The sequence below is a fragment of the Chaetodon trifascialis genome, chromosome 7, assembly GCF_039877785.1.
Source record: "Chaetodon trifascialis isolate fChaTrf1 chromosome 7, fChaTrf1.hap1, whole genome shotgun sequence".
NCBI lineage: Eukaryota > Metazoa > Chordata > Actinopteri > Chaetodontiformes > Chaetodontidae > Chaetodon > Chaetodon trifascialis.
Genome location: NC_092062.1, coordinates 23,827,783 through 23,854,961, shown reverse-complemented (window position 1 = coordinate 23,854,961; position 27,179 = coordinate 23,827,783). Strand labels below are relative to the sequence as shown.

General features: G+C 44.7%; 1 protein-coding gene across 2 annotated transcripts; it reads left to right on the top strand.

Annotated features, from left to right (window-relative positions):
* On the top strand, positions 1-26,672 carry fhl3a (four and a half LIM domains 3a). 2 transcript variants are annotated; one of them, XM_070966244.1, is made up of 7 exons: positions 25-238; positions 10,370-10,431; positions 21,599-21,771; positions 22,702-22,876; positions 25,278-25,447; positions 25,614-25,800; positions 26,176-26,653. In XM_070966244.1, the coding sequence occupies exons 3-7, from the start codon at positions 21,616-21,618 to the stop codon at positions 26,325-26,327; spliced, it is 840 nt and encodes a 279-aa protein (XP_070822345.1). In that variant the 5' UTR covers positions 25-238; positions 10,370-10,431; positions 21,599-21,615; the 3' UTR covers positions 26,328-26,653. The 2 variants fall into 2 exon arrangements, with proteins under 2 accessions (XP_070822343.1, XP_070822345.1); XM_070966242.1 differs by lacking the exon at positions 10,370-10,431 and having other exon boundaries at positions 1-238; positions 26,176-26,672.
* Positions 26,673-27,179: the final 507 nt, after the last annotated feature.

The following is a 27,179-nucleotide window of genomic DNA, read 5'->3' as shown; positions in this document are numbered from 1 at the left end:
AGTAGGACAAATGTAGCCGGCAAGCCGCATCTGCAGTCTCCGCCGCAGAGATTTGACTGCTGTCACAAGGAACACAGAAAGTTTTCGCGCTGGAGGGCGACGCTCCTGAGCCGACCTGCAAACTGATCCCAGTCCTGATCCCAGTCCTGATCCGAGCGAGTGTCTGCTGGCAGAGAGAGGGAGGCGGCTCACCGCTGTGGCTGCAGAAGGTGCCTCCAGACTTCAGACATTACTCCTGGTAGGACTTTTTTTTTTATATACCTATCTAGACTTTTTTTTGTACATCGTCACTTTTCTGCTCTTCAGCAAGGAACTTACTCAGAAAAGTGTTTTATTTGATGGGAAAATGAACGAGTGTATCCCAAGTGTCATTTAAAGCCTTATAGTGGTTGTGGCTGAGGTTTCCAAATGGAAATGAATGACAGAAAGAGAATCAGCTTCAGTCTGTGACTGCCAGCAACAACATTAACGATTTGAATCCATAATTAATGGAAATAAAAGTTCTGTCGGAAAAGTTGCTTCCTTTGGCCAAAGTTTGCCCAAATTAAAAGTTTCAAAACAAATGACAACTATGACAATTATTAGTATTTTTAAATGATTTCTGGTAGTGTTAGTTGCACTGTAACTTATTGATTAATGCATGTTTAATTTAACACCTAGAGATCATATTTACTCCACACTTTTGATTTTAAAAGTTTTGGTTGTTTAGTAAAAATCTGTGAGGATTAAAGCAGGCGAGGGCTCGATGTTAGGACAAGCCTTAATACTTCACGCCTTAGTCAAACACGCCACCTGGGGAGAAGCCTGCAAAGTAAAACCCTGACGAAAGAGGAACCACTTCCTGTGACAAGTCAGGGGGTCTGGACATTTTCTGTGTGTCTCTGCTTTCTTTGTTTATGCCTTTCTCTAATCATGGTCTCACACCTGCACTCACACACACACACAAGTAAGGCAACCCCCCCTAAAACAAACAATGTGTCATGAGTGGAGGGACAGGCTGTGACCCATTGAACTCTGTGTAGGAAGGACTGAGGAACAACTGTTGTGTCACAGAAGCTCCCAGCTGAGCGGTGCGTGAAGGCCTCAGAGAGCAAAGTCCCTCAGGCTAAAATTGTCTTTTCTTTGGCAGCAGGAAGTGGGATCAGGCAGCGTGCGTCTGGGAAGGGTGTGTCCGTGCCGCTGCAGCTTCTAGTTTGTTTTGGGCGTGCATCATGGCATCAGCGCTCATAGTAGTGGTGTCATCCTCACGATGACCGTTTCCTGCTTCACCTGTTGCGTCATGTGGGAGCAGCGGGCACTGTGGGAAAGTAAAGTGTTGGAGCTTGCCAAAAGGGACATTTTATCAGGATCTCACATGTTTTTAGAGCTTCTGTGGAGGATGAAAGAATGGGGATGATGTCGCTCTTTAGCCTCCTCTAAAGTTCATGTTTTGCCTCAGTTTCAGTTGGAAGAACCGTTTGATGTTGTGACACCCGTCTTCACGCTCAAATATAACTATTTCAGCATTTCTTCAACTTTTTAAGATCTTTGTAAGATTCACAGTTCATTTTTAAGCAGTTGATGCCTGTTGTGCTGATAATATAGCAACATTAAACTCTTAATCCAACAATCAGAGCTACTAATAGAATAATTAAAACTAATTTTAGTCAGGCAGGAATGGTTTTAGTCATTTTGAATCACCTCAATAGATGTGTAACCTACAGAGATGCAGTCAGGTTTGATTCAGATATGAGGTTTGAAATGAAAACTTATGTCTTTAGACCTACAATAACTTATAACAGGCACTTGTCAGAACCTTTTAAGTTTATATGGCAAGCTTGTTAGCAACTGATTTAAACATCCAGCAGTTACAAAGCAACATTAACATTGACTCTGTTTTTGGTCTCTGCCAACTCCCGAGGGAAATATTTGGCTCTTTAGCTGCTAAATGCTCGACTGTGCTCACCAGCTAGTTGTTAATTTTGCCTGTCCGGTGTTCGGTTCTCAGCAGGTGGTGTGCAGTGGAGCATTTTTTTGTTGTAAACAGCTGCTGCTGGAAAGGAGGTTGATGGGAATGCTGAACAGAAAAAAAGCAAAGCTGCAGGCCAGAAAAGGCAAAGCAGTGAGCTGAAGGATGCTGAGAGAGATGCGTAGGGAGGTAATTCTCCGTGACTTTGTCACAATGAGCAGCTTGTTTAACATCACACATACACACTCGCTGCATTGTTCATAGAAAGACATTGATTAGTGAGGCTTTAATTGATCTTCAACATTTACAGATTCAGGCAGATTTGAGTTACGACAGACTTGACAGAACATTTCTTAAACTGTGTGTCGTAGCCTTTGGTAAAATTATGCCTTGAATGATGCACATTTGAAGCTGAAGGCTAGAAATTCTTGAATCTCATCGGCAGACTTTGCTCCCACACTTTTCTGTCTGTTGCTGCAGACATGACACCTTGGAGGAATTTGCTCTCAGAGGCATCACACTGTGCTCTCACCACTGACAGGTTGTTTTTACACAAGCTGTTTGTCACAGTAACAAGCAGAAATAGGCTCCTAGCAGCCAGAAACCAGTCATTCTGTCCCATTTACCATCTGGGAAGTTTGCCTTGACAGAGCCCACGGGCTGTATAATGTATTTGTTTGCTCTCTTCCTCTTCCTCCCTCTCGCTCTGTTTCATTGACCATGGTCACATTCTTCGGAGGTCTCAGTGTTTTCCAAAGGTTAGCTCCGCATGGTGGTTGGACCCCGGCCAGCTCTAAACTGCAGTGGGACTGCGAGTAAACGACTCGGACTGGTTGTGGCTGGTTTTATGGGTTGGCATCGTTTGAAACGGGGCCAACGATAATGACGGAGAATCGGCGGTCAAGTGGTTGCAGGTGGTTGGGGAGCAGAATTTAGATTTGTGTTGAAGCTGTGCCCTTTTGACATCCTGCAGCTGTCTGTCCCTCTGTGGCGTTTCAGGGGACACTGGGCAGAGTTTGCTTTCATTACGTTGTCACATTCGGTGAAAGGTTGCGTTCGGTCAGGAAGTTTTCATGCCGAGCTCCAGACGGCTGCTCATATCTGAGGATTTTCACTTCTGATGCGTCCTGTGCGTGTTTCAGACACATTTTGTCAATTTCTTTGTCCAATTCGAAAAGACACAGGGTCTCTCTGTAATCACCAACTTCTTGTTCACTTACTTTGTTTCTCTGTTGTGTCTTGGTGTCCTCTTTTTTGCTTAAAGTTTGACAATCTGGACATTCCAGCGCAGCTATTAGGGTGCATACCTTTTTTTTCAGCCTCTTATTCATGTGGTTCCAGCCAGAATTAAACAATGCAACCCAATCCAGCTTTTAGCTGTTCAGGCTGATTAAAAAAACATCACATCTGTGTTACATGTGAGACCAAAAAAGGGAAATTGGAACTCTTTCTGCTCTGGTGTTAACAGAACCTGTCTGGCACACTTCTCTCACTTCTGTGAACTGTAACACTGAAAAATTGGGAAGTCAGCTTTTGTCATAAATCAAATCTTCTTTTTAGTTAGTTATATGAGTATCTCCATGTCTTTCCCCTGGTAGTCAGGGCGCCCCCACGGCCTCGTGAATAGGCTGTGGGGGCGCGTGGCTGGCAGCGGGAGTGTGTCTGAATTCCCTGAAAGGGGGGAAGTGACCTCAGGTTTCCTGTGTGGGGATGGCCAGGTGTTATTGTGAGGGGCGCAAGACTTCCTCCATGGATGCTTTGTTGGTAAACGTCTGAAACTTGATCCTTTGAGCCAGGGCCCCTGTGGGAGGTAATATGTCCCCCCCCCCCCCCCCCCCCCCACACACACACACACACACACACACAGCCCAGCCATCCTGCCTCTCCCTCTTTCCCTCCCTTCTTTCTCACTGTCTGTGCCTCAGTGATCACTTCATGTGAGATTTTATGTAAAGAGAGTGTAAACTTTATATAGGCAGCAAGGAGTGTAAAAGGTAACTGACTCTGTGCTAATGGGGTAATTATATCTTGGAGGCATACAATTACAGGTCTATACCTAGCACTTACCTGCTACTCTCAAAGGAAGTGCTGTTTTCAAAGGAAATACCAAATTGTAAGCACAGAATTGGAGATGCCTCATAACTACACGCTTACGAGTTTAATACAAACTAATTATATGTTATGGAGGACTAAGCTTTGCCTCCCTCCACCTTTCACTTGATCTACTCTGTGTAGCCTCTCCTGTCTGTTATACTTATTACACATTGAATTAATGCCACCCTCTCTAACTTATCACTGTTTCCTTTGCACGTCTCGCATGAAACAGATGTTGTTTGGGTGCAGGAAACCTGTCGACTCACTGCAGCATCATCACATTCTGTCATGCTACGAACGTGTGCTGGGCGAACGTGTGAGTCAGCCGTGACTGTTCCCTGCACCCTCGCCTGGAGGGAGCAGGGGAGGGTCATGTGCCAACAGAAGTGTATGGCATGTACGAATTGTCAGGGTTTGATGAAAGGAATGCCATGATGCAAAACGTGCGACGGTTACCAACCCCTCGGTTTACTCCTGGGAACGTGATCCCACACGAACCTGTCTGTAGTTCCTTGGAAACTCTCTCACCTCTGCTGTGGGCTGACAAAGACTCTTTGCCAAGAAGTGTGCAATTCAATTTAGAGGTGCTTAACATTGCTGTTTGCCCAATACATTGGCTCCCATTAAAAGATGTTATCCTGTGCAAACAGAACATTTCTACACAGGGGATAAATGTCGCAAAAGCCCATAAATAAGCATGGCAGTTGGATATATTTTGTCAGATAACTGGCCTCCAAAACCAAAAAAGCAAGTCACATCAAGCAGCGGGGAGAAGGGAGGATTGAGAGGGAAGCGCAAATCTAACGTCTGCGGACAAATTGCAGTGGTTTTTATACAACTGGTAATGCGATATGTATTATGAATTCCTATAACTAATGGTTATGTTGGACTGTGGCTAATGGCTAAATCATAGGATAACCTATGGTTAATGGAGGCATTTGAGGAGAAGAATGTGGGGTGAGGAGAATTTGATGTTATTTCACCTTGATGGATCTCTGCTAAGAGAGATGACAAAGTACAGTAGAGCCAAGGCTTACACTTCATACTGTACCACCACATCTTCATAAGAGAGGGATCGTCTCCTGACCTACAATTATCATGGCTTCTGTCAGATGTGAATCACTTTTAAATTGCTGAGTGCTTTACTTATTGTAGTCTTAGTGAAGAATTACCAAATCTTTGACACTGACTGACAAGCCTACCCGCTATGGTATCTCTGAATTGGGGCTTGTAGTAAAAAAAATATGAGCCTGTGAGTCTGTGATAATCTAACAGAAGCCATCCAGTGACATATGACTGACAGGGTGGTTTTATTTCTATGGGAGTAGCAATGTCGTCATCTTTCCCATTGGATGTTGTTCCACACTGGCTTAATTGGGCAATAATTTCAGACCAAGCTGTGGCAAGCAGTCCTAAACCAAGCAGTGATACACAGCAGGGCTCAAACAAGGCAACAATGCCCGAGGCTCAAAATGTCGCCTTTCAAAACACTGTAAACCCAGAGAGAGCAGGCCGTTAACAAAGTATTTCTCCACAGCAACATGCTAACAGGACTGTTCTCATAACAGATGTCTTGGGGAGGTAATTTCGCCTTGGCAGTGTATGCGTTGTTTGTTCCACCCTGCCACTACTGTATCCCCACGTTCACCCCCTGCTGCTGTGGTACTTGTGTCTTTATATGGCTAGTAACTTCAGTTTGCCACAATGCCAACTGCATTAGTGTTGATTGCTTCCCAAACACTTAACAGGTTTGGCTCCCACATGTGCAAGGAGTGAACCCAGACTCTGACATCATAGCAGGGGAAGTGCAGTCATGAGAGCGTGGGCGTACGGTGAGGTGTCTGCATTCGGCGCATTTTTATACAAATGTGCGCGAATGTTGCGTTGCGCAATCATCTCCCGGGGATGATCCAGAAGGACCTGAGTTGTCGGGACGGCATTGAAAGCTGTTGCTTGTTCAGATTCGATGTGTATTATCTTGCCACTGATAAATACAAGGTTGTTTATTTGGAGTGCAGCTGTGAGCGAGAGCGTTCCCCTCGCTGAAAGTAAACACTGTTAAAATGCCTGCTCCGCATGATGAAACGAGCGAGCGATCAAGAATGCGACTCCTTACCCAGAATGTCTTACACCATCTCTCTCTCATCATTGTTTTTTTTTCCTCTATGCTCACTCGTATTTACACAGGCACACACACACTTTGTCTCACCCTCTCACTTTCGTTTCTATGGCTCTGTTGGAGAGACAATAGTATCTACTGAGGAGACAGGCTGAGACAAGCCAGACTTGCTACATACACTGAGGTGTGGATTTATGTCAGTCACAGAGCAGAGTGCACTTGGCACCGCTCGGGCACACTTTGGCACTAACTTGTAAAGCTGTCAAAGTCACGGTGGATAGGAGTAGGAAGCGGGAAGGATGTTTCTTGGCCTCCTTTGCTTCCCTGCTTTCTCTCACCTTCATGGGATACTGATCGGCCCTCGTACGGTGCCTTGGAGGAGCCATAAATGGCAGAAAGTGTCCTTGGTGTGGCTATAAAAGGACGGCAGCTCCTCGACGAGAAGATGATGGTGATTTACGGCAGCGACGAGTAACAGAGCGCTAAGGAGGGATTTCTTGGCTTCTTCAGTCAGGAGAAGTTAGGAGAGAGAAGGAAAGGATGGGATGGAGAGAGGAGTGGCCTGAGCACACTATTATTGCCTGTGGGCACATCTGTCAACAGGCTGTCACAGAAAAGTGTAATCAAAGACAAATGAAGTCCCTACTGTGTATAGTTTACTCTGTGCGTACCACCTCTCCATCTTGGAAAAGTTTCTGTTAGAGTGCAGAAAGTATTTACCCTTATTACAACAAATGTACCCAAGAGAAAGAACATGTTGTGACTCCCCCCGAAGCATCCGGCGTCAGCTCTTATTCACCGTATGCAGTTCAAGTTCTCAAAAGTGGTGCAGTGAGGTCATTACAGTGAAATACTGCTTTGTTTGACAACGTGCTCACAACCAGCAGATCATAGTGAGCTCAGGATGTTTGTAGTAATCGGACATAACTCAGTCCAGAGGGAGATCAGAGCTTGTACATTCAACACAAATTACCAAATGATTCACAGACCTCCAGCACCAGAGAATGCTGTTGTTGTTGCTTTGCTTTGACTGTTATTTAGCATAATCATGTGGTGTTGGGAGATCCTCGAAGATGCAACAGTCATTGGGGCTGTAGCCGGACCAGTTCTTGTTTTCAGCAAGCTTCAAAAAGTCCTCTGGTGCAGCATGGAGCGTGGAGGTCATCCTGCAGGAAGTTCTTGCATTTCTTGCATATTTGCAGGTGAGATGTATGAAGCAGAAGGCTTCAGTCAGTATATTTCCTTAAAATTGCATATAGATATATTCTCTATTCGATGGAATTTGTCAAGACTGTAAGGTAGCACAACTTCACAAACCAGTAAAGAATTTTAACATTTTTATTTTTGCAATCTACGCTGTGTTTTTAGCTGCTGCCACTCTGTGGTTCAGCTGTCACCACAGAATTCACAGAGTACAGAAACACACATGCGTTATTATAAATATACTTTATTACATACCGTAGCCTCCTGTCTCTCTTCCGCAGCTGGAAAAGCCAAGATGGTTACACAAAAGAGCACTCGCTGCCGCGCATGTGGTGCAGCAGCACATACAGATGTTACGGTGACGTAGAAGAACGGTGACTTGCTGTGCTTTTGCAGCAATTTCACTTCAGTTGATGGGGAGAAATTACAGATGTCTGGATCTCGATGTTGTCAATGCTAGCCTGAGCCTTAAAAGACATATATTTTTGTGACTATGGAAAAGTCTTTGATGCTGCCATTCAAAACCTTTTATCATCTGGAACATCACTAAAGAAACAGCAGACACTCTGCTTCTAATAAAGTCGTCAGTCAGGTGTGGATTTCACTTCTTCAGTTTAACGACAGTCTGGTGTATTTTGCCTTATCGGAGCACAGAGAGTTCCTGTGTAGTTCTTTGCCGTTATGCCTCAAAATGAAGCTGTCTCTGTGATGTTGGAGGAATTATGTGACAGATAAAGACCACCATTACAACTGGCAGCTTGATGTAGTGTATATGTCTCGGGCGTTCGGCCAAACCACCTACAGAGATGGAGCTTGACCGCATTATAGAAGCAGCAAAGTGTGAATGCAACACTTCTCTGCCACCAGTCTACATATAGGCGATATTTAAATGGACTGTTACATGCTCACCCAACAAGAAGTGCTAGCAAAGATTTTCAGATAGACCAGATGAACTCGGGTGAGGGAGAATTCAGTTTTTGTTGCATTTTCGTGCCAAACATTCATTAAAACCAGCTCAGCGCTAGGATGCAAGAAGCTCGTTAACAGCAGGTGTGAATACGGCCGTGGATTTTCCCACCTCGGTGAAAGCTGCTCAGAACTGTGCATTCTGTTGACTGAAAAGTCTGGCAAACATCACACAGTTGTTTTCTTCTTTACTTTTCCTAAAGTCCACCATACGTTTGCAATTCTGTCAGTGCTTTAATGGGCCCAAACATTCAGCTTCAAACAGAACCACATCCAATGTTGGCAATGGAAATTAGATCAATGGGTAAAATGGGGGCCAGACGGTGAGCAAAGCACAGCAGAGGGCCAGTGACACAAGCACCATGACTTCACCGTGGAAGTATTCAGCCCCCCTTCCCTCATCCCATCGCACGCTTTCTCAACAGTGGTGAGTGGAAACAGTTTAAGGTTTAATGATTGCTGACAAAAAATTGGAAGAGAACGTGTCCTATAGAATGAGAAGTCATGCAGGATGATGGTCACTGGTCACACCATATCACGCTTGTGGTGATCTGTCAGGGGAGTATTACAGTGCCTCTGCACAGCGCTGTGTGTAAGTTAGTGCCATGTACCTTCAAATATTCATATCCTGTTAATTTAGACGATGCGAGACACACATTTACACATCGCTTGATGGATGAAGAGGCTGCAGGGCCGCAAGGAGAACCTTGTGCCTTCAAGTAGCCTCTCACTTTTGTGTCTGTTTTGTGTTCAGCATTTTTTCCACATCCCATGAATACTCCTATATAGGAAAGAGGAGCAGGATAAAAGCAGAATGAGGTCGGACAAGAGTCGGCCGAGAGTTGTGGTTAATAGATTGAAAGAGATAGACAGGTCTGCTTGGGAAGCAACATAATTCAACCACGCTATCAGTGTTTACCAAAGCACCTGTTTTCACGTCGCCTCTCCATTTAACAACCGCAGCTGGGACTTTGCATTTTATCACTGATAATGAATTAGGTAGGGAAGATGAATGGTGCTTTGCATGGCTGCATGATAAAGAGATCCCAGCGTGTGACACTGGGAGATAAGGGCCTGACGGATTGCAGCTCAGTTCTGGCAAAGTCGAGAAACTAGCTGTAGGATTTCTGAACTTGCAGCTCGCAGTCTTGAATGAACCTCAGATAAATCCATTGTCTACCAAAGGGAGTATTGCTTTTTGATACCAGAGCTGATCAGTTTTAAGTGACTACATGTTTACATCTAGCACTACTGCTCCACCGCTCCCCTGTTCTTCTGTTATGATTGATTTCTACATGACCTGCACACCTCCAGGTTACCACACAATCAAATCCAGCTCCCGTGGCAGTGTGGGTGGATGCAAAAGCTCAAACAGACAAGTGAGAGCTAGTAATATGCAAAGGCGCAAGGTCTGCACCTAGACTGGAGGACAGCAGAGAAAAAGAGAAAAGGGTAGGTGGGTGAATGACTGGGGGACGTGGAGGGTGGAGGCGGTCCTGGGATGCATGGCAGCATGATTTATGGACACCTTTGAAGTGAGCTCATTCCAGCCACACGGCCTGCCTGCTGCATTTCAGAGCAGGGACGTTCTCCTGGCGGCGCGGCGAGGGGGATAAATGACCCTGAGGTCGCCAACCTCCACTAGTGCCCCACTCACATATGCACTTCCTGATTATGTTGCAGTTCATCAGCGCGTCTTTGGCTTCCAGCAAGCGAAAACGAGCTGCCAGGGCGTCCGATGGACACGTGACTCGCTCCTCAGGAACATTCGTGGAGGTCAAAGCGAACGGGGAGAGTGACAAAGAGGAAAAGGAGGTGGTCCCTCCCTGGGATCATAAAAATTAGGTCAAGAGAGATATGTTCCTACAGAGCCCAGCTCGTTTTGTGTTTTCGCTGAAGTTTGCAGGATTATCAAGGGAAATTTATAGTATCTCCGTAGTGTCTGAATGGAAACTGATTTTTATCATCCTTTGCAGTTTAAATCTCTCTCTCTCTCTCTCTCTCTCTCTCTCGCTCTCTCTCTCTCTCTCTCTCTCCAGTAGGCTCACCAATGATGACATCATTGTTTGAATAAGTAAAGCTTCCATCTTCTTTTCTGCTGGTGAGGATTGAGGACTAAGGCGGGTGGCTTGGCAGTAGTCAGTCCCAGTGCGTCAGTCTGGTTCGAATTCATCATCTATTCGCTGTGTTTGGATTGTTAGAACCAATATCTCCCCACTTTGTTTGAAACTCATTTCCTAAATACATCAAACTGTTTGATCTTATCAGCCTCATTTCTGTGAGCAGAAAAGCCGGGGATTGTGAATATGAGCAGTAATTATGCTCAACGGGAAGTCCCCACAAAGAGACTTAAACAAACTGCTCACTGCGTCTGCGCCTCCTGCACAAGTCACCCATTGTCCCCCAGTTTGGCTGCTGTGTTTATTTTTCGTTTGATCCCTCTATCTATCCTCTGCTTTGTGTGTGCACGTGTGTGTGTGTGTGTGTGTGTGTGTGTGTGTGTGTGTGTGTGTGTGTGTGTGTGTGTGTGTGTGTACTACTGTAGGTGTGTGACTACTCGTGCACATGGCCGCAGGTGTTCCTGCGTCTCTTTGCCTTTGTCCTCCTGCAGGACCATGTCTGTGTTTAGACGTAATACGCCTGTTTTTCATTGTGACTGTGTGTTTGCAAATGTGTGTGACCGTCTCGCTGAGAACTCCCAGAGATGTCTCTATTTGGGGTAACAGGAAGAAGCACAGCGTGTGTGTGTGTGTGAGTGTGTGTGCACACGCTGGCTCGGACTGCTCATTGTTATCAACCCTGCGCTGGTGAAAGGGGTTGTTGCCCAGTAGGAAATGAACCCGCGTTGGTTCTCACAGCACATACCAGAGCAAAGGAAGAAGACATTATGTTTTTCATGACAGGAAAATGGTGCACGAGGATGTTTCAAAGGTCAACCCACATTACTACATCTATTTTTAGGTCTTTGGTTTTATGCTGTGTGGTGATTTAAAATACACATGTAACAGTATGCATTTAACTGTATAGGCTGGTGAATTGTCACATTTATTTTAGGCAAGTTTGACCTGATTTTCCACATCTGCATTACATGCTTCGCTCAGATAATAATTAGGAAGTCTAAAATCTCCCTGAAGGATCTACATTTGGGATGTATTAATATAGTATCCGAGTTCCCTGATGGGTTCAAAATTTTTAATGGCGCAGCACATCAATTTTCAAATTGCCACAGCATCCCAAATAAAACGCTGGGTTGCGCCCTCAGTCAGAGCTGCGCAGGATGAAACGATAGCTAAGCATCACTGCCAAGAGGTTTATGGTCCAGGGGAATGAGGGCACTGTTTACACGTTGCCAGGGAGATGTGCCTGAGAAGGGAAAAAATGGCTGCATATACTGGAAATGACTTCTTAGATATTCATCCCAGTCGTCTCACATTTGGCAGGCGCCTCTCGGTTTTCTGAGCTAACGTAATGCTTTTTTCTTCTTCGCATGAACCCATCTTCTCAGGGTTACAGAGTCGGACAGGGGGAGAGGTGAGTGCTTCGGCCTGTTGCGGTTGTGGGAGATAATGCGTGCAGCTGTTGTCGAGGATGTAGATTGTTCCTACTGCTTATAATGTATAATACCCCTGAAAGCCCTCTGCAAGCTGAGATTGGAAACATCCACCTGCTTATAACAACATGCTGAATATTCATGTCTGGGGATCATGCTTAAAAAAATACCCTTCCTGTCTGGGCATTAACCTCAGGGTCAGGTGCCATCACTGCAGCCACGAGCCGCAAGTCTGAATGAGTTATAAATAATTGCTAGCAGTTGCGAGTGTGTGCTTCACAGTTGTGTGTGGCATGCGTAGCTTGCTGAGTGTGCGGCCTGTGAAACCTTAGCCCAGCTCCTTGATGTCCAGGCTCATTGGGCTGACTCAGCAACATTAGGAGACCACCTGGGAATGACCAGTCTGCAGGAGCCACTTTGTGTCTTCTGGTTCACGGTTAGCCTTGGTGTTCAGTCCCTGCGGGTTTCTAATAGCCACGGAGCTAGTGCGTAAACAGCAGTGGTCAGGACATGTTGAAGTCAAAATGATGGTGCAGTCATTATCATCGTGCTGACTGGGCTCAACTTTTTAGCTACATTTAGCTAGTGCATTTTGATTTATTCACACATAGCATACAACCGCAGAATTAGCTTATCTTGTGAGTACAGATTTGAAACTGTTGGTTCACAGTGGAACATGAATAAACTGGCTTTGCATTCAAAACGCACTCAGCTGAGCTAAAAAGGCAGAGTAAGGGTTGTTTTCTTTGCCGCCCTCCACCACTGACATACCTCGACATACCTATATGACAGAATCTGCTTCAGTCCTCTTCTTTTATGTTATTCTTTTTATGTACCTTGAAATGATTTTCCACTGACGAAGCAACAGCTGAAACAGACAGCGTTTGGGCTGACACCAAGGCCACGAAGCTGCGCAACACACACAATTCTATCAAAGTTCAGCAGTCAAGACGTGTAGCCATAGCAGAAAGACAAGCAAAAGAGAAGCGTCCGTGACCGATTTACTGTCGTATCAAGAGCAGAGACGGCAAAGTCAAAGCATCTCTGTATCCTCTGTGATCAGGTTTCATGGTCAGCTCCATAGCAACAGCTCAAAGGCACGTGCCTCAAATCCATATTAGGACCTGTGTAAATCAAACAAGGTCAAATTGGCCCCTAAATCTCTTGGCTCCAGCAGTTTAAAGAAGTTTTTTATTTATAGGAGCAGTCCAGAGGTAATTTTTCCACATGGTGACGTGAGACATTTGCTGTGTCCGCCTGGCCTACAGCAATGGCACAAAGACAGACAAAAATTGTCATTACTGTTCTGCTGCTGCAGATATTGCATCAGAGGGACTCTCCCCCCTCTGGAGGTTGGTCTTGTGAAAACAACATCCTCTCCAGGGGCTCGCAAACCAGTAACTGAATCACCCAGCTTGTAAGTGAAAATACCCTGACCTCACTGTGCATACTTCTCATTCTGCTCAGATTTGAATGGAGACTGGGCGCCGTTACACATGTTCTGTACTGTATGCGTGTAAGGCGCGGTGCCTTAAAATCGAGTGCGTTTATTTAAACGGCGTGCAGGTCCGCGGTCCAGAGCAGGTGTCAAAACCGAGATGGGTCTTCAGGAAACGGTGAAGGCTTCAGATTTCAAAGGGATGCTCCATCCCTTGGATCACAGGCTGGAGAATGACAGGGAGGATGTGGAGATATCAGGACAGTAACTCAGATTTTTTGCCATTTTTGGGCACAAATCTGCCCTGGGAAACTTTGGAGTAAAGGGGTTTCTGGGATTAATGACCATGTTTGTTCAAAGAGGAATAATATACTCTTCCTCTCATACGGCTGCACAGAGGCCTTAGAACAACCCTGCTCGACTTATTTATTCTGAAACCAGCGGCCACACCAAAGCACCGAGTGAGACCCCCAGAAAATGTAACTGTTACCCTGACATCTGTCAGCACCTTTCTCAGCTTTCCTTCCACTGTATACAGTGTGTTTATCTGTGAGGCGGTGCAGTTTTGCTCAGCAGGCGTCAGCTTTCAGCCCTTTTGTCGAATTATTATTTACCACACGTTCTCTTTAACGCCATTGTTTCTGCATTCCTTACCTTTCCTCTTCTCTCACCACACTGTTTAACACCTCAAAGTGTATCCAAAGCTCGGCTAGCGGACTGTCAAGATTTTTTTTTTCTCGCTTGCTTTCAAGATTTGCTTTCTCTTTTCTCACTCTCTCTCCAGTTTTCCCCCTGCCATCTAAACATTTACCGGTAAATACCGGCACAGAGAGAGGGAGAGAAAGGACGACCTTTCTCGCATTCTCCAGGCAGTGACTCTCCAAAGCCTCCACTGGCACACATGAGTTGACTGCATAGTTTCCTCAATGCAAACCAGATGTGAAGCACTAATGTATGGCAGAATTTTTTTTTTCTTCAAAGGAAGACAAATGTAGGCCAAAAATGTAGTCTTTTGGCCCTCCGCTCACAGTGATATAAAAATAAATTCACATTCATTCCTGAGTTCCAAACTTTCCCTCATGGTGGTTGGGACAGTACTGTATGATTTAGAATAATTACGATGTTATTGTTTGGTGTTGGTGGAGTATTGTGGAACACTGGGATTGAGACCAACTTGTGGAAGGCGACAGATGAGATGTGACTATTGCGTTTTCAGCTGCGCTCTTATTCGGAACGCTTTGCCATCCATATGCACATGCAGCCCTCCTTGCTAGCGCGTCCTCACGTCTCGGTGTGCCGAGCAACTCCCGGATTGAGACAAATTTCTGTTTTAAGTATGGCTAAACATACGTCAGCGCAGGCTTTTGCTGTGCTTTTGTTTATCTTTTGTACACACTTGAATCACCGTACCAAATCCTTTTAATAATTGAGTCCAGAAGGTTAGACTTACAGTTCTTTCAGGCCAGCTGCTATTGGCTCGTAGCTTTCCTCTAATGCTGCAGTCAGTGTGAGCTGCACAACAGAATCAAGGCTAATATTAAAAGACATCAAGTCGTATCCCTACACTTTGCATGGTCATTAAAAGTTGCCACGAAGGGACAAATTACAAAGGCCGTGGTGACATTTTCTGCTGCAGGTAGTCATTTTCCTCCTTCATGTTTATGGTGTTGGCTTTCATTTGAGCCCTCTGTCGCCTCCCACTCCACACCAGGCGGTGTTTAAACGCTCAGGGACAATAACAGGTTTGCGTTCCAGTGTCTGGTCCTGCAGCCTGTACTCTATCCTCAAGTCTGACCCAGGCTCCCAATGAGCAGCAGTCTCAGGTGCCCCCGCACCAAAACCCCCACCCCTGCCCTCCCCCTCCGCCCTGCCACGGCTCGGTCGTCGACGTTGTTCAAAGAAACTCAGCGAATGGAACTGCTCTCAGTAGCTTCCTGCTCATAGCCTCGTGCAGTGTCCTGAGAATGTGGGTGGCCCAGGTTCTCCTCTAATGCAAGACAGAGAGAATACAAAAATGACAGCACTCATAGTAGAGCCACTGGTTGTTTACCAACAGCATCTTAACAGTGGCTTACTGCTGACCCCATCCTATAAACTTTGATGACCGCGGATTGCTCAAAGTCTTGAATGTCATGATGATGATTGCAGTTTTGGTTTTCTGGCTTCGCATCAGTGTCACAGCTTTACTCAACAGCAAGAGCCTTTGCTAAACTGCCATTGTAGGAGATTTTTTATTACCTTTGAGTAAGCAAAACTCAGTCCTAACATCAGAGCTCAAATGTTTTTTTTGTCTTTCCATAACCAGTGCTTGCAAGCTTGTTTAAATAAGCACATCTGTTTATGAATGGGGCTGCAGCATTATCTCTCCTTCATGAGCAATTTCCTCCTCTTCCTGTGGTGAGATTCATTGCCTCGGTGTGTCCTTTCGATTACTGGACTTCATTTATCTGATCCAGCGAAAGCCAGCGGGAGCAGCGCACTACGCTCATATATAACAAATATATTTCAGTGTCCAACGAGTGCAAACGTGTTGTGTTATTGTGACCTGAATGGCACTGACCACTCTAGATGATGTTCATGCACACAATTAGTCATGTTGATGTCATTCAGCTTGTGGAGTGACTAGTCTCACAGAATATGTGGATCTGGAAGCCTCTCCCAAAGGACCTGACCTCAGTTTCCAGCCCCTTGAAGAAACACATGAATGTAATCCCTCTGACATTGTGTCATAAACATAAGATCTGAGCCATTAAAAAACTCTTGTGCAATTCATGCCTTCGCCTTTTTGCATTAGTCACCAAATGGAAAGTCTTCCATGGTCATGAGGTGCTGGAATAAATACGATCAGATATCTCCATCAGGGTCCTTTCGAGCAGCCATTGAGCTGAGACACAAATGATTTTTTCCTCAAGTGTGCTTTTGACATTGTGCTTTATTTTTGATATGGTCAACCAGGCCCTCAAATGATACACTTAAATGTCCAGTGCTGTACTTTTCCCCATCTCAAACCCGGCCAAGCAGCTTTACTGTGTCTGGAAGATGTCCAGGCTCCAGACTTAGGGCGAGGTGATGGTAATGTGTTTACCCAAACGCAGCCGTTTCAATTTTCCTCTAATTTAAGTATTGTCATAGCTTTTAAGCTGCTGCTCCAGCATTCGTTTGCCCCTAAATGTCACCTCTTTCCTTGGTTTTGTTTCTCTTTTTTCTTGTCCCGCTGTTTGATGTCCCCTCTGTTCCTTCATCCCTCTCTCTGGGGCCTGTATAAAAGGAAATCATGTGTACTTTACGGGGACCTGCTCAACAACACACTCCTTGCTCTGGTTTGTGAGTCTCTTTGCTGCCAAGAGATCAGACCGTTAAAGGTGACTGAGTGGCTTTTGTAGTCACTGGTTTTTAAAAGTAAATCAGTATGCACAGTAAAGTCCACACTTCTGAAAATATCCACTCGGACACAAAGCACACTGGTCACAATGGACCTATAAACACAGGTCTAACAAATAGAGCACTTTCTTCTTAACTGTATTGCTTGCAGACCTCATACTACAGTTCAGCCACGACTTTTGTACAGTTTCCCACTTGGCAATAAACTAAACCTTTTAAAATGGTCTGCCAAGCCATCTTTGGCATTCTCATACTGTTGCTATTTCCACCAGTGGTCATGTTGTCTTATCGGGATGGATACAGTTGCACCACTTCTGGCACTTCCTTTTTATTTTTGATAGAGATATGGCATTCTCTCATTGGGCCTGCAGTATCATAACCACAAAATGTGTTTGGTTTGGTTTTTTTTGTAAAGAAGAGGAAAAAATACAGACTTAGCTGTCAACAGGAGACAAAAATGGCAGCTGTTATTTTAAAAAAATGTGTCCCCTGCGTGGTCGTATTTTGCACGTGTGAAACTAGAGTTAGATTTTTCTGTTTGCGTTTTGGGAACCAAGTCAGTTATTGTAAATGGAGCTGTTGCTGGATGTAATATTGCAATGTAACAATGATATTTCAGTACTATATATACAGTATATATATGTATATATCCTTTAGAGATAAAATTGAGTTGGAGATTCAATTTGCATAACAGATTTTGTCGAATTTAGTAGACTTTAATCAGATTAGAAGTAATCCGTGATCATGAATAATATTAGAATTATCTCGGTCAGCAATATGTGTACATGTGTTTTTGAATGCACCATGAATGATGACACTTGTGCTTTATTTATACTGTACATAATGCATTGTCTGTCTGGTCTGTGTACTTATGCTGCACACAGCTTGACTAATGTGTATAATTTGTGTAGCGAGTCTTCAGCTGCTCTGACTCACACAAAAACACACAGATCCATAATAGCTGTCATCAGACCTTGAACTAGACATTTAGAGACATTTTCATGATGTATACAATGTTCATAAATTGCGTTTCACTATGCATTTTTTCTAATTAGCATACACACGGTAGAGTAATGTTTTTCTCTGTAGTTAAAGTGTGTTGTCATTTTGCCTGTGCAGTCGCCATCTGTGGTGTTGGTGTAACATGATGTCAAGTGCTTTGTCTAGCCTTAGTAAAACAGATATTTTACAAGCAGATTCTTCTAATGCACTGCAGGGAAGGGGGGAACAACTGGCTGGCTTGTTCCCAGCAGGCTGTGCGGACTGTTCATTTGGAATCAACCAGAGCGTAAGCAAAGTTTGGGCTGGGGATTAACAGGCCTGCCTGTGGGACTGGACTGGACTGGGTGTCTGCTAGCCCTTCAGTAACCAACCATGACTTTTTCGCCCGGCAACAGCACACAGTCTGCTTGCTTGCATTGGTGTCTCACTGTTGACCCTGAACTTTACCCCCTTATGCCAATCAGGGTTGTGATGGCTAAGAGAGCGCAGCCCTGGCATTCCTCTGCTATCTTACAGCTGTGTGAAACAAATAAAGGTACAAAGTTCATAACACCCCCACAATATTAAGGGATAAAACCAAGTTGTGTGTCATGATTGTGATGTAGGACGATATAATCCTGTTTGTACCAAGGCCGCTTGCCTACATTGCTTAACCATTAATTTACACCTACAACCAACTTTGATTTGCTTCTTGTGTTTAAATCATAAAATATGGTTCCTGAGAAATTCATATTGTTTCTGTCACTCAACCTAACCGGGACTTCTCCGTGTCTCTGTGTACTTTCTGTGTGGGGTTTCCTCTCCGGTTGTCTCCCAGTCCACCAGCTTCGCCATTGCTTTAAAAGTCCCCTCTTTCCTCCTCTGATCGTCAGTTGATTGGAAGTCCAGATTCATTCAAATATCAAACTCATTTGAAATGAAGTTTGCTTGTTTTTGCCCTGTTTTTCAGTTGCTGTTGGTGGTTACATAAGGGTTAAGGAAACCAGATAGAGTCATTTCTGCACAGTCATTCATACTGACCCATATAGCTGCATTTGGTATACATTTGAGTGTGCCTCTCAGATGAACTCCCTCTGGATCATTATAGAGAATGACTTGCACTGTTGCTTCTATTAAACAGAGATCCCTTCTTTGTGCTGCACTACTATAATTAAACTCAGTCAAATATTTCTGGACCATTGTCTTGTGTGGGGGCAGTGGTGATTTCCTTGAAGCCCACACTTTTCCCAGGGGGCTGAATTCAGTCACAGCTCTGGTATTTGGAAACTTTATTTAACCCAGAATGAGGTTCTTAGTCACTGGGTTCTGGACATGAAGGAGATGGACCTCTGCTGGGAAGTCAGCATACACAGTAGTAGATACAAAGCCCTGTGAGAACTGGCCTCCGGACTGGAGTTCATTGTGACCCAGATCCAGCTCTTCTCTCCCCATCAGTTTGGGAACGTGGGTTTTGGGTCAGCAATTTCTGCATGCAGTCACGTCTTGGTCTGTTGCCCCAGGGGTGAATGCGCTGACGTCATGCCCCTCTCTGTGAGAGCCTGTACCATCAGGAGTTCATTTCAGGCTCTGCATTGGCCACTTAAACACCGATACTCAAAGTGGATCTCTCTGAAATGGAAACACTACAAGATCTGGAGGTCAAAACAAGCCCTTCTGATTTCTCAAGTAATGCATATTTATGTGTCAGGCTTTGGAATCGTTGCAATTGAGTGTAACGTTCCCATCTGGGCTTTAGTGAGTTCTCCATTACTTAATCTTAACCTGATTGCTGGCAAACTAGTTATTCTGGCTCAAAAATGCATCTCTCAGGAGACCATAAAAACACTTGTAGAGAGGGAGACTAGCCAAGGCTGAATGGGACTGGTGGGGATATAATGCAACACCCTCAATAATCCATCTCAGGTACAGGGATGTTGGCTTGTTGCACATCTGCGTTTGAAAATTTGTCATTTTGTCAGAAGACATTTGTATTTCTACCCATCTGAAAAAGTTTCATGACCTACTTTCTGCAGCCTTTTTGTAGTGGATGATAAATATGAATTCAGGGAGAGCAAAAGGCAGCTGCCTGATTTGCTTTGGAAATTAAAGCTGACATCAGACGTCATAGCTCCGGCTTCTCGGCTTTGTGAATCATGCCTCGTCTCGTTCTCTTACCTGGCAAGCAAAGGCGGCACATACCTACCTGGCACTGCAGATAACATTAAAGTCATAGTGCTTCATTTTTAGCCTAATACTCTGTTGATACAATCTTGACGTTGTGGTAATGTGGGCTGATTGCAAGCTTACTGGAATGCTCTGACGGATGGTGTGTCAGATGAAATGAATGTTCGAAGGCAGACTCACGAGCTCAGCACCTTGCTGTACATTTCATGCACAATTCAACCACAGCTGCTCATACTGATATTTTGCCATGACCTCCAGATGGATACTGTAATATGAGGCATGAGTTACTAAAGATGTGTCCATTCAGTGATTAGACACGGCAGTCTAGTGATGTGAGCCATGGCTGCAGAGCTGTTGAGCATTCAGGCGGTTAGCGAAGGGCTGCGATTGTCCCTGCAGTTTGTGGAAGCGGTGTTGTGTTAGCAAAAAGCCCGTCAGTGGCTTAAATATGAGGACTGCGAACAGGTGAGGTCTGTTGGATCTTGACTTTCTCACCCTGGCTCATTAAGAGCTTTTGTCTGGCGAGGGGCTGAGACAGATGAAACACGAGAGTCTGGGACTAATGTTTTCTTTGATGACGGATCCTGTGTGATTTGGCTTTTAGCGTTTGCTCCCTTTTCACCCTGTGTTGTGGCATGTGTGTGTGTTTGCATGCCTCCTGTATGCTTTGTGTATGTGCTGCTTGTGCACACACTCTGCATGTGTATGTGTGTCGGGGGGGTGTAACACAGGCAGCACTGGGCCAGTTTGAAGTTTGATTGATTATTATATCAGAGGTGATTATTATTACTGGGTGGTGGGAATGAATAGCCAGCAGTGCGCCCTGCCAGAGGGCTGTATCACTTATCACTGGGCTCTCCTCCAGCCATGCTGTAATGTTTTGGCAACCCGATATTGTTGCCATAATGCTCTCACAATATTATTCTGTCACTTTGTTGTGTGCTCATTCATGATCAAGGGGCCTGTCGCGCAGTGAAAACCATGCTCTTGCACAGGATACCTCCTGTATCAGTATGTGCATGTTGCAACTCTACAACTAGTTGCATCTTTATGCTGAAAGGAAGCCACTTGTTAGGGAGTCATGTTCAAACAGCCTCAAGTGCCTGCACACACAAATTCTCCCAAATGCTTGGTGGGGTTGTTTGTATCTCCTGGTGGTCCGCGCTCGGCTCATGGATAGATTCCCATCTCATAAATCTTTACAGGTGTGTTTGATGTGTGAGCTTCACATGCAGCTCCATCATGAGAGGTTGCTCGGCTCGTTCTGGTGCTTTAATGAGCGGTTGACAATGACAGGAAGGAGCTTGGTAGAGAAAGCGCAGTGACAGCTCCCGCTCTTGTCCCCTCCCTCTGCATCCACCGCACTTTCATCACACAGCAATAAAAGTTAACAGGCGTTTTGCACTGCCTCTCTTGTGGCGCTCTCTCTCTCTCTCTCTCTCACTCCTTTTCTGTCTGTCTTTTTCCACTTGCTCCCACTTGCGCTGTGTGTTTTGTTTGAGCTCAGCTTCATCGCTGGTACAAGCTGAAGTATTTACAGCATAAATACTGGCAGTGAAAGTCTATACTGATGTCCAACTGCTGATGCCGGAAAAAGCGACAAAATCATCCCTCAAGACTCTCCCTCCTCTTCTTCTCCTCCCTTATTGTCCCAGCCCGCTCTTCAGTTCCTCGTCACTTGTTGCCATTTTTTTTTAATTTTGCTGACCTGTGCGTCTCCTTCCTGTGTTCCAGGCTTACAGAATATTACCATGGCTGACCGTTTTGACTGTGACAACTGCAAGGAGTCCTTGTACGGCCGCAAGTACATCCAGTCAGATGACAGTCCCTACTGCATCCCCTGTTACGACAGCCTGTTCTCAAACACATGCGATGAGTGCAAAGAGCTGATCGGCCACGACGCAAGGGTGAGACGTCCATTTTGACACGATCAGGCGTGCAGTCTGTAATACATGCACTAGAATGAGCCCCACATGTGACCGTAGTCTCTGCCACATATTAACAGTTTACACAAAGATTAAGCAAATCAAACATCTGCCCCAATTAGCTTTAAGCCATTTGTTACCATGTTTTGACGTGGCCTCGGATAGCTAAACCCGAAGTCATGTCATGCTAATGATCCATAATTCATGCTAAATGAGGCATGTTCTATATATTTTGTGTGGCAAGACATAGTAAAGGCTAATTTAACATGTAATTATACAGGCAATTTCCACTAAGTCCACATAAGCCAACGGGCTAATTTTGTCTAAGATTGTAAAAATGCTGCATGAGGGAACGTCTCCCGCTTCCCCACAATCAAGTTAGAATTTAATCTTCCCTTAATGGAAAACACTAACATGCAGTGGATCATTTAAGATTGACATATGCTCCTTAGTGGAGTTTACAGAGTGGGGCATGCTACAGCGCGAGTAGTTTGCTTAGCTAAGAAGGCCGATGAATTATCAATACCCTCGTAGGCAGTGGATGATAAGTAAAGCCAACATTTTCTTGGTTCAGCGCCCTTTAGACACTCAATTCAACATCCTTGTGAGATCTTTTTTACACACAAGTACAGTACTGTGTGTACACGTACACAGAATCCAAATACTCTTTACAGCCTAGCAGAGATTACATGTGTCAGTTTGACCCAGACCAACCCAACTCTCCCCTCTGCTCATGTTGTAACCAGAAACTTGCGTTGGTGTTTAGTCTTGCAGTCTTTTCCTTATTTGCCTCCTTCATATTAATGTGATTCTGAAACTGTGAAACTTAAATTAAGGTGTTTTCAGTTCTGCGATATATTTATCAATAAATGACCTCCAGTTCCTCGTTGTCTCCTCTTGCTCTGCTGCCAGGAGCTCTTCTACGAGGACCGGCATTATCACGAGCACTGCTTCCGCTGTTTCCGCTGCGATCGCTCGTTGGCGGACGAGCCGTTCACGAGCCAGGATGAGGCGTTGCTCTGCAATGACTGCTACTGCAATGAATTCTCCTCCAAGTGTGTAGCCTGCGACAAGATCGTCATGCCAGGTAAAGGCCCGTGAAGCTCATTCCATTCGCACTCTCTTTTCCTATGTTTGTTCTGCATATAATAGCCTCACAATCGAGGTTAGTGAAGCAGGATTCATCTTCTTGAACCATGAACTAGTGTAGCTGAAAGTCTAGGAAGACATAGTTGATTAAAATTAAGTAAAACAAAAGAGGAGCTGACTTGTGAAATATCTCGCGCTTAATGCGTTTGACAGTGCTGTATATTATGGTTCTTCACTCACCCACTAAGCATCGGTCTCATTGACCCACATTTTATTTTCCATGTAGTATACAAATTCAAACGTCAAGATAGATAGGCAAATGACTTTGGAAAATGATGACATGGCAAAGTCCAGGAGGCAGGGACAAATGAAAAGTAACAGATCAGGCAGATAGAGAAAGGAAAGAGGCTTTAGAGGAAGGAGGGAGATGAGAGAGAGGGTCCTCGATTGAGCGGCAGCCAGGACTGACTGTGACACAGTAATTGCCAGTCTGCTTGACTTGTTGTCTGTAAGCCAGATCCCCAGGGCTGGCAGGCCGCCAGCAGACCGATGATATGAAGAGATAAGCAAGTCAGTTATTCCAACGCCCCTGTAGCAGCTTACACAACCCTCATAAAGCAGCAAATGATCGCAGGAAGAGTACGACACCCGTCTTTATTTCAGCTGTTGGCAATGCCGTGTCTTCTTATGAAGATCACACATTTGCATTACAGCGTTTAGTGCGAGTTAAGCTCAAGTGAGTCACCTTGAGAAGGAGAAATCCTTATAGAAAGGGATCAGAGTAAAGACCTCTTACGTAGGAAAGCTCCTAGGATTTAGCAGTACACAATACTGCAAACTTGTGAACATGACTAAAAATTTAGATGCACTTTGGTTGCTCTGCTCCAACAAAAGAACTAACAGCCTTATCCCTCTGCCATCACACAAAAATATGTACACCCTCAAAAACAGACGCACACACTTATCTATGTTGTAACACGTCTTCATACCGAAACCACTGAAGAGGTGGATTGCCAATGTCTCCCAAGATGACACATATGAGAGCACCAGCAACAGGCATACCGACCTACACTGTACCAGACATTCGGCATCATGTTGGTTACCGCTGTGCAACAGTCTGGTTAGGTTTACACACAAAAATACTCGCTTAGGTTTCGGGAAAGAGCGTGATTTGAGTTAAAATAGTACATTACTGTGTGGAACTTGTAAGTAACATGTAAGTTAAATGTATCAATGTTGACTTGCAGTTTCACACGGGACATAGACAGCTGTCTCCTGGGTGGGAGTCCTGTCTTTGTCCTTTGTCCCCTGCCTAGCGATACATGTAAATATGGGTCACGATCACCGACTTTTATAGATGACCTTTTTCACGGGCTGCTTTCTGGATGCTTGGCTGAAGTGCTTTATGTTGTGTGACAAAAAGGGAGAAGAAGAACATCAACGCCGTGTAACTGGATTTCTCACAAGATGATTTGATTAAAGGATTGCTCTAAAACTGCAGTAAATCTCCCATCGCCAGAGATGGTCACGCAGGATGTTGTTCAGTCCATTTTTGTTCAGTGCATATAAAAGACAAACCTACAACACATACGGTCCATAGTGGCATGTGGTGCAGAGCGGAGGACCTGCAGGGCAACGGCTGCATGTCAAAGGCTGTTACCCATGGATAGATTTTGTGTTTTGTAGGCATCCCGCTATATATTTAATTTCAGATTACTTGCAAAGCTCTCTTGAAATTCTTTTGAAATTGCCCCCATACTGCATTTATCATTTCATCTTGTTTGCTTTTATTCTAATTTGTCAGATACTGTTCTACTGTTTTCCTCCTTGAGCCACTGTAACTCCTGTAAGCTTATGACCTGGAATGTTTTGCAGCGTACTTTTGTAGGTTTTGATTAGAGAACACCACAGCACACAGCCTGAAGCAGTGAAACGTTAGCAATCCGCGGACAGCAGTAGTACGAAATGCCGGCCCCACACAAACCACTGCGTCACCCTAGAATAAACCAAGCAGTATAATAAAAAACTCAACAGCCAGGGGATAGAAGATGGATTGGTTGGGGACACGGAGGGGAAAACAGCATTATGCCTTTCTGTAAGGCCTGCCGCCAGTTTCCAGCAGTAGGAAAGAAGTGTGGGGCCTGTGGTATTATGATTTAAAATCAAATAAATCTTAGTGAAACAAAATGAATTTTATATGCCTTCATGCAGTTCAAGTATATTATTTCATAGTTCAATAAAATTACCACCAAAAAATACCAAAATGGCCATAACAATCCTTTGAAGGACGGTAAAAGATTCAGTCTACACCAGAAAAGTGAAGTCTCCCTCTGCTCTCTGTCACTCTTTCCATCCGTCTTTCTCTTTTTCCCTCTGTCATCTCTCTTTCTCCTCGCTAGGTACGAGGAAGCTGGAGTACGCCGGCTCCACATGGCACGAGGGCTGCTTCATCTGTCACAGCTGCGAGCAGCCGATTGGCTCCAAGTCCTTCATCCCTGACAAGGATGAACACTACTGTGTGTCCTGCTATGAGGACAAGTTCGCGCCGCGCTGCACACGCTGTAAAAAGGTCAGTAAAGCTGTCGCACGACTATCGGGATTGTTAGCTGACTTTGACCAAAACGAACCGGGCAGACCCGTGGTTAATCCTGTGTCTGCAGGAATGTGCATGAGAATGCACTTTCAAAGTGAATTATAAGGATCTCCACATGACCTTTGACCTGTCTCATTTTCAGACCCTGGCTAAAGGTGGTGTGACCTATCGGGACGAGCCGTGGCATAAGGAGTGTTTTGTGTGCACCAGCTGTAAGACACAGCTGGCGGGTCAACACTTCACCTCCCGAGACGACAGCCCTTACTGCCTCAAGTGTTTTGGCAGCCTGTACGCCAAGAAGTGCGAGGCCTGCAGCAAACCAATCACAGGCAAGATTACATCACTGTGTTCTACAGGCTAACACTGATGGGCTACCACAGGTGCTACTTAGGATGTAGAGTTGCGGGTAAATGCTAGAAATGTTATTAATACTATAAACAATATTGACATTTAGATTGAGAGCCAGTTTCTGCATTTTACATTGTGTGCAACCTGTTAAATTTAAGTCAATCACAAAAGACAGCTTTACAGCACACAAACAAATAAAGGATGATACACAGCAGGTCCATTCGAGGGAGCAAAAAATGTCTGAAAGGCCCTGAAAACTTGTTTTTCAGTCTATGAGTGCTGCATGCTGGATCCAGAGTCAACCCTCTAAAGCTGGACATTCAGTTTAATCTGTCTCCTTGCTCTTCTTGTCTTAGGCTTTGGAGGAGGAAAGTACATCTCATTTGAGGATCGCCAGTGGCATCAGCCATGCTTCACCTGCTCCCAGTGCTCTGTGTCACTGGTGGGCGCCGGCTTTTTCCCCGACGGCGACAGGATCTTGTGCCGCGACTGCAACAGCAGCCTATAGAGCTGTCGTGCACCGTCTTCTCACCCTTCCCTTGACTTAACCTTCCGCCCTTCGTCACAGCATTTCAAGAACCGAGGAAGGTAACGCAGGCTAACAAACGCTGCCTCTCAGGTTGTTTTTATATTAAGAGATCAGTCCCTCATGGTGCCTGTCTGGGTCAGATTTTCATCCAGGAGCTAATGCGCAAAATCCTTCTTTTGATGCTGCAAGGAAGGAAAGACCACAAACATTTCCTCTTTAACCAAAAAGTTCATGATTTTGTGGAATAAAGTTAATGGAGTGCCTTAAGAACATTACCTATATGTACTATTGAACCAAAGAAAGGCAAAATGCCAGCCACTTTGCAAAAAAAAAAAAAAAAAAATCCTTCGTGTTTAAATGAAAAGTTGTCACTTCAGGTCGAGGTCAGACTGAAGGGAAGACGCAGAACACTGATACAGTATCGTATGTAAACCTTACAGCGTGTATTTCAAAGTATGGTGGAGGTACTGTTATAATGCTCTTATAACTGCAGTTTTAAGCATTTTGATTACAATCTGTCAGAAAGTAAAATTTAGAAAAACTGAGGTAGTTTATGGTAGTTATGATCAGTAAAGTCCTTTGCACTTTGGATGAGATATTCTCTTGCTACCATGTTACGCGCACATAAGAACACAGTTAAAAAAAAAAAACATGGCACACAGACCACTTTTTTTTGTCACGCATCTGCTTTTGTTGAACTTTGCCATGACACTTATTTTTAAAGTTTCTTCTTATTTCTGTCTTTTTCATTTGTCGTTATGAATCCTGTTATCACGGTTGCTCAAAGAGCCAGCATTTATAACCCAGAAGAAGCTGAAATGAAACGCAGTA

Excerpts from the sequence above, each read along its gene's own strand:
- fhl3a (XM_070966242.1), top strand. The coding sequence starts at position 21,616 with ATGGCTGACCGTTTTGACTGTGACAACTGCAAGGAGTCCTTGTACGGC. Across the intron at positions 21,772-22,701 it reads TGATCGGCCACGACGCAAGG|GAGCTCTTCTACGAGGACCG; the intron begins GTGAGACGTCCA and ends CTCTGCTGCCAG. Across the intron at positions 25,448-25,613 it reads GCTGCACACGCTGTAAAAAG|ACCCTGGCTAAAGGTGGTGT; the intron begins GTCAGTAAAGCT and ends TCTCATTTTCAG.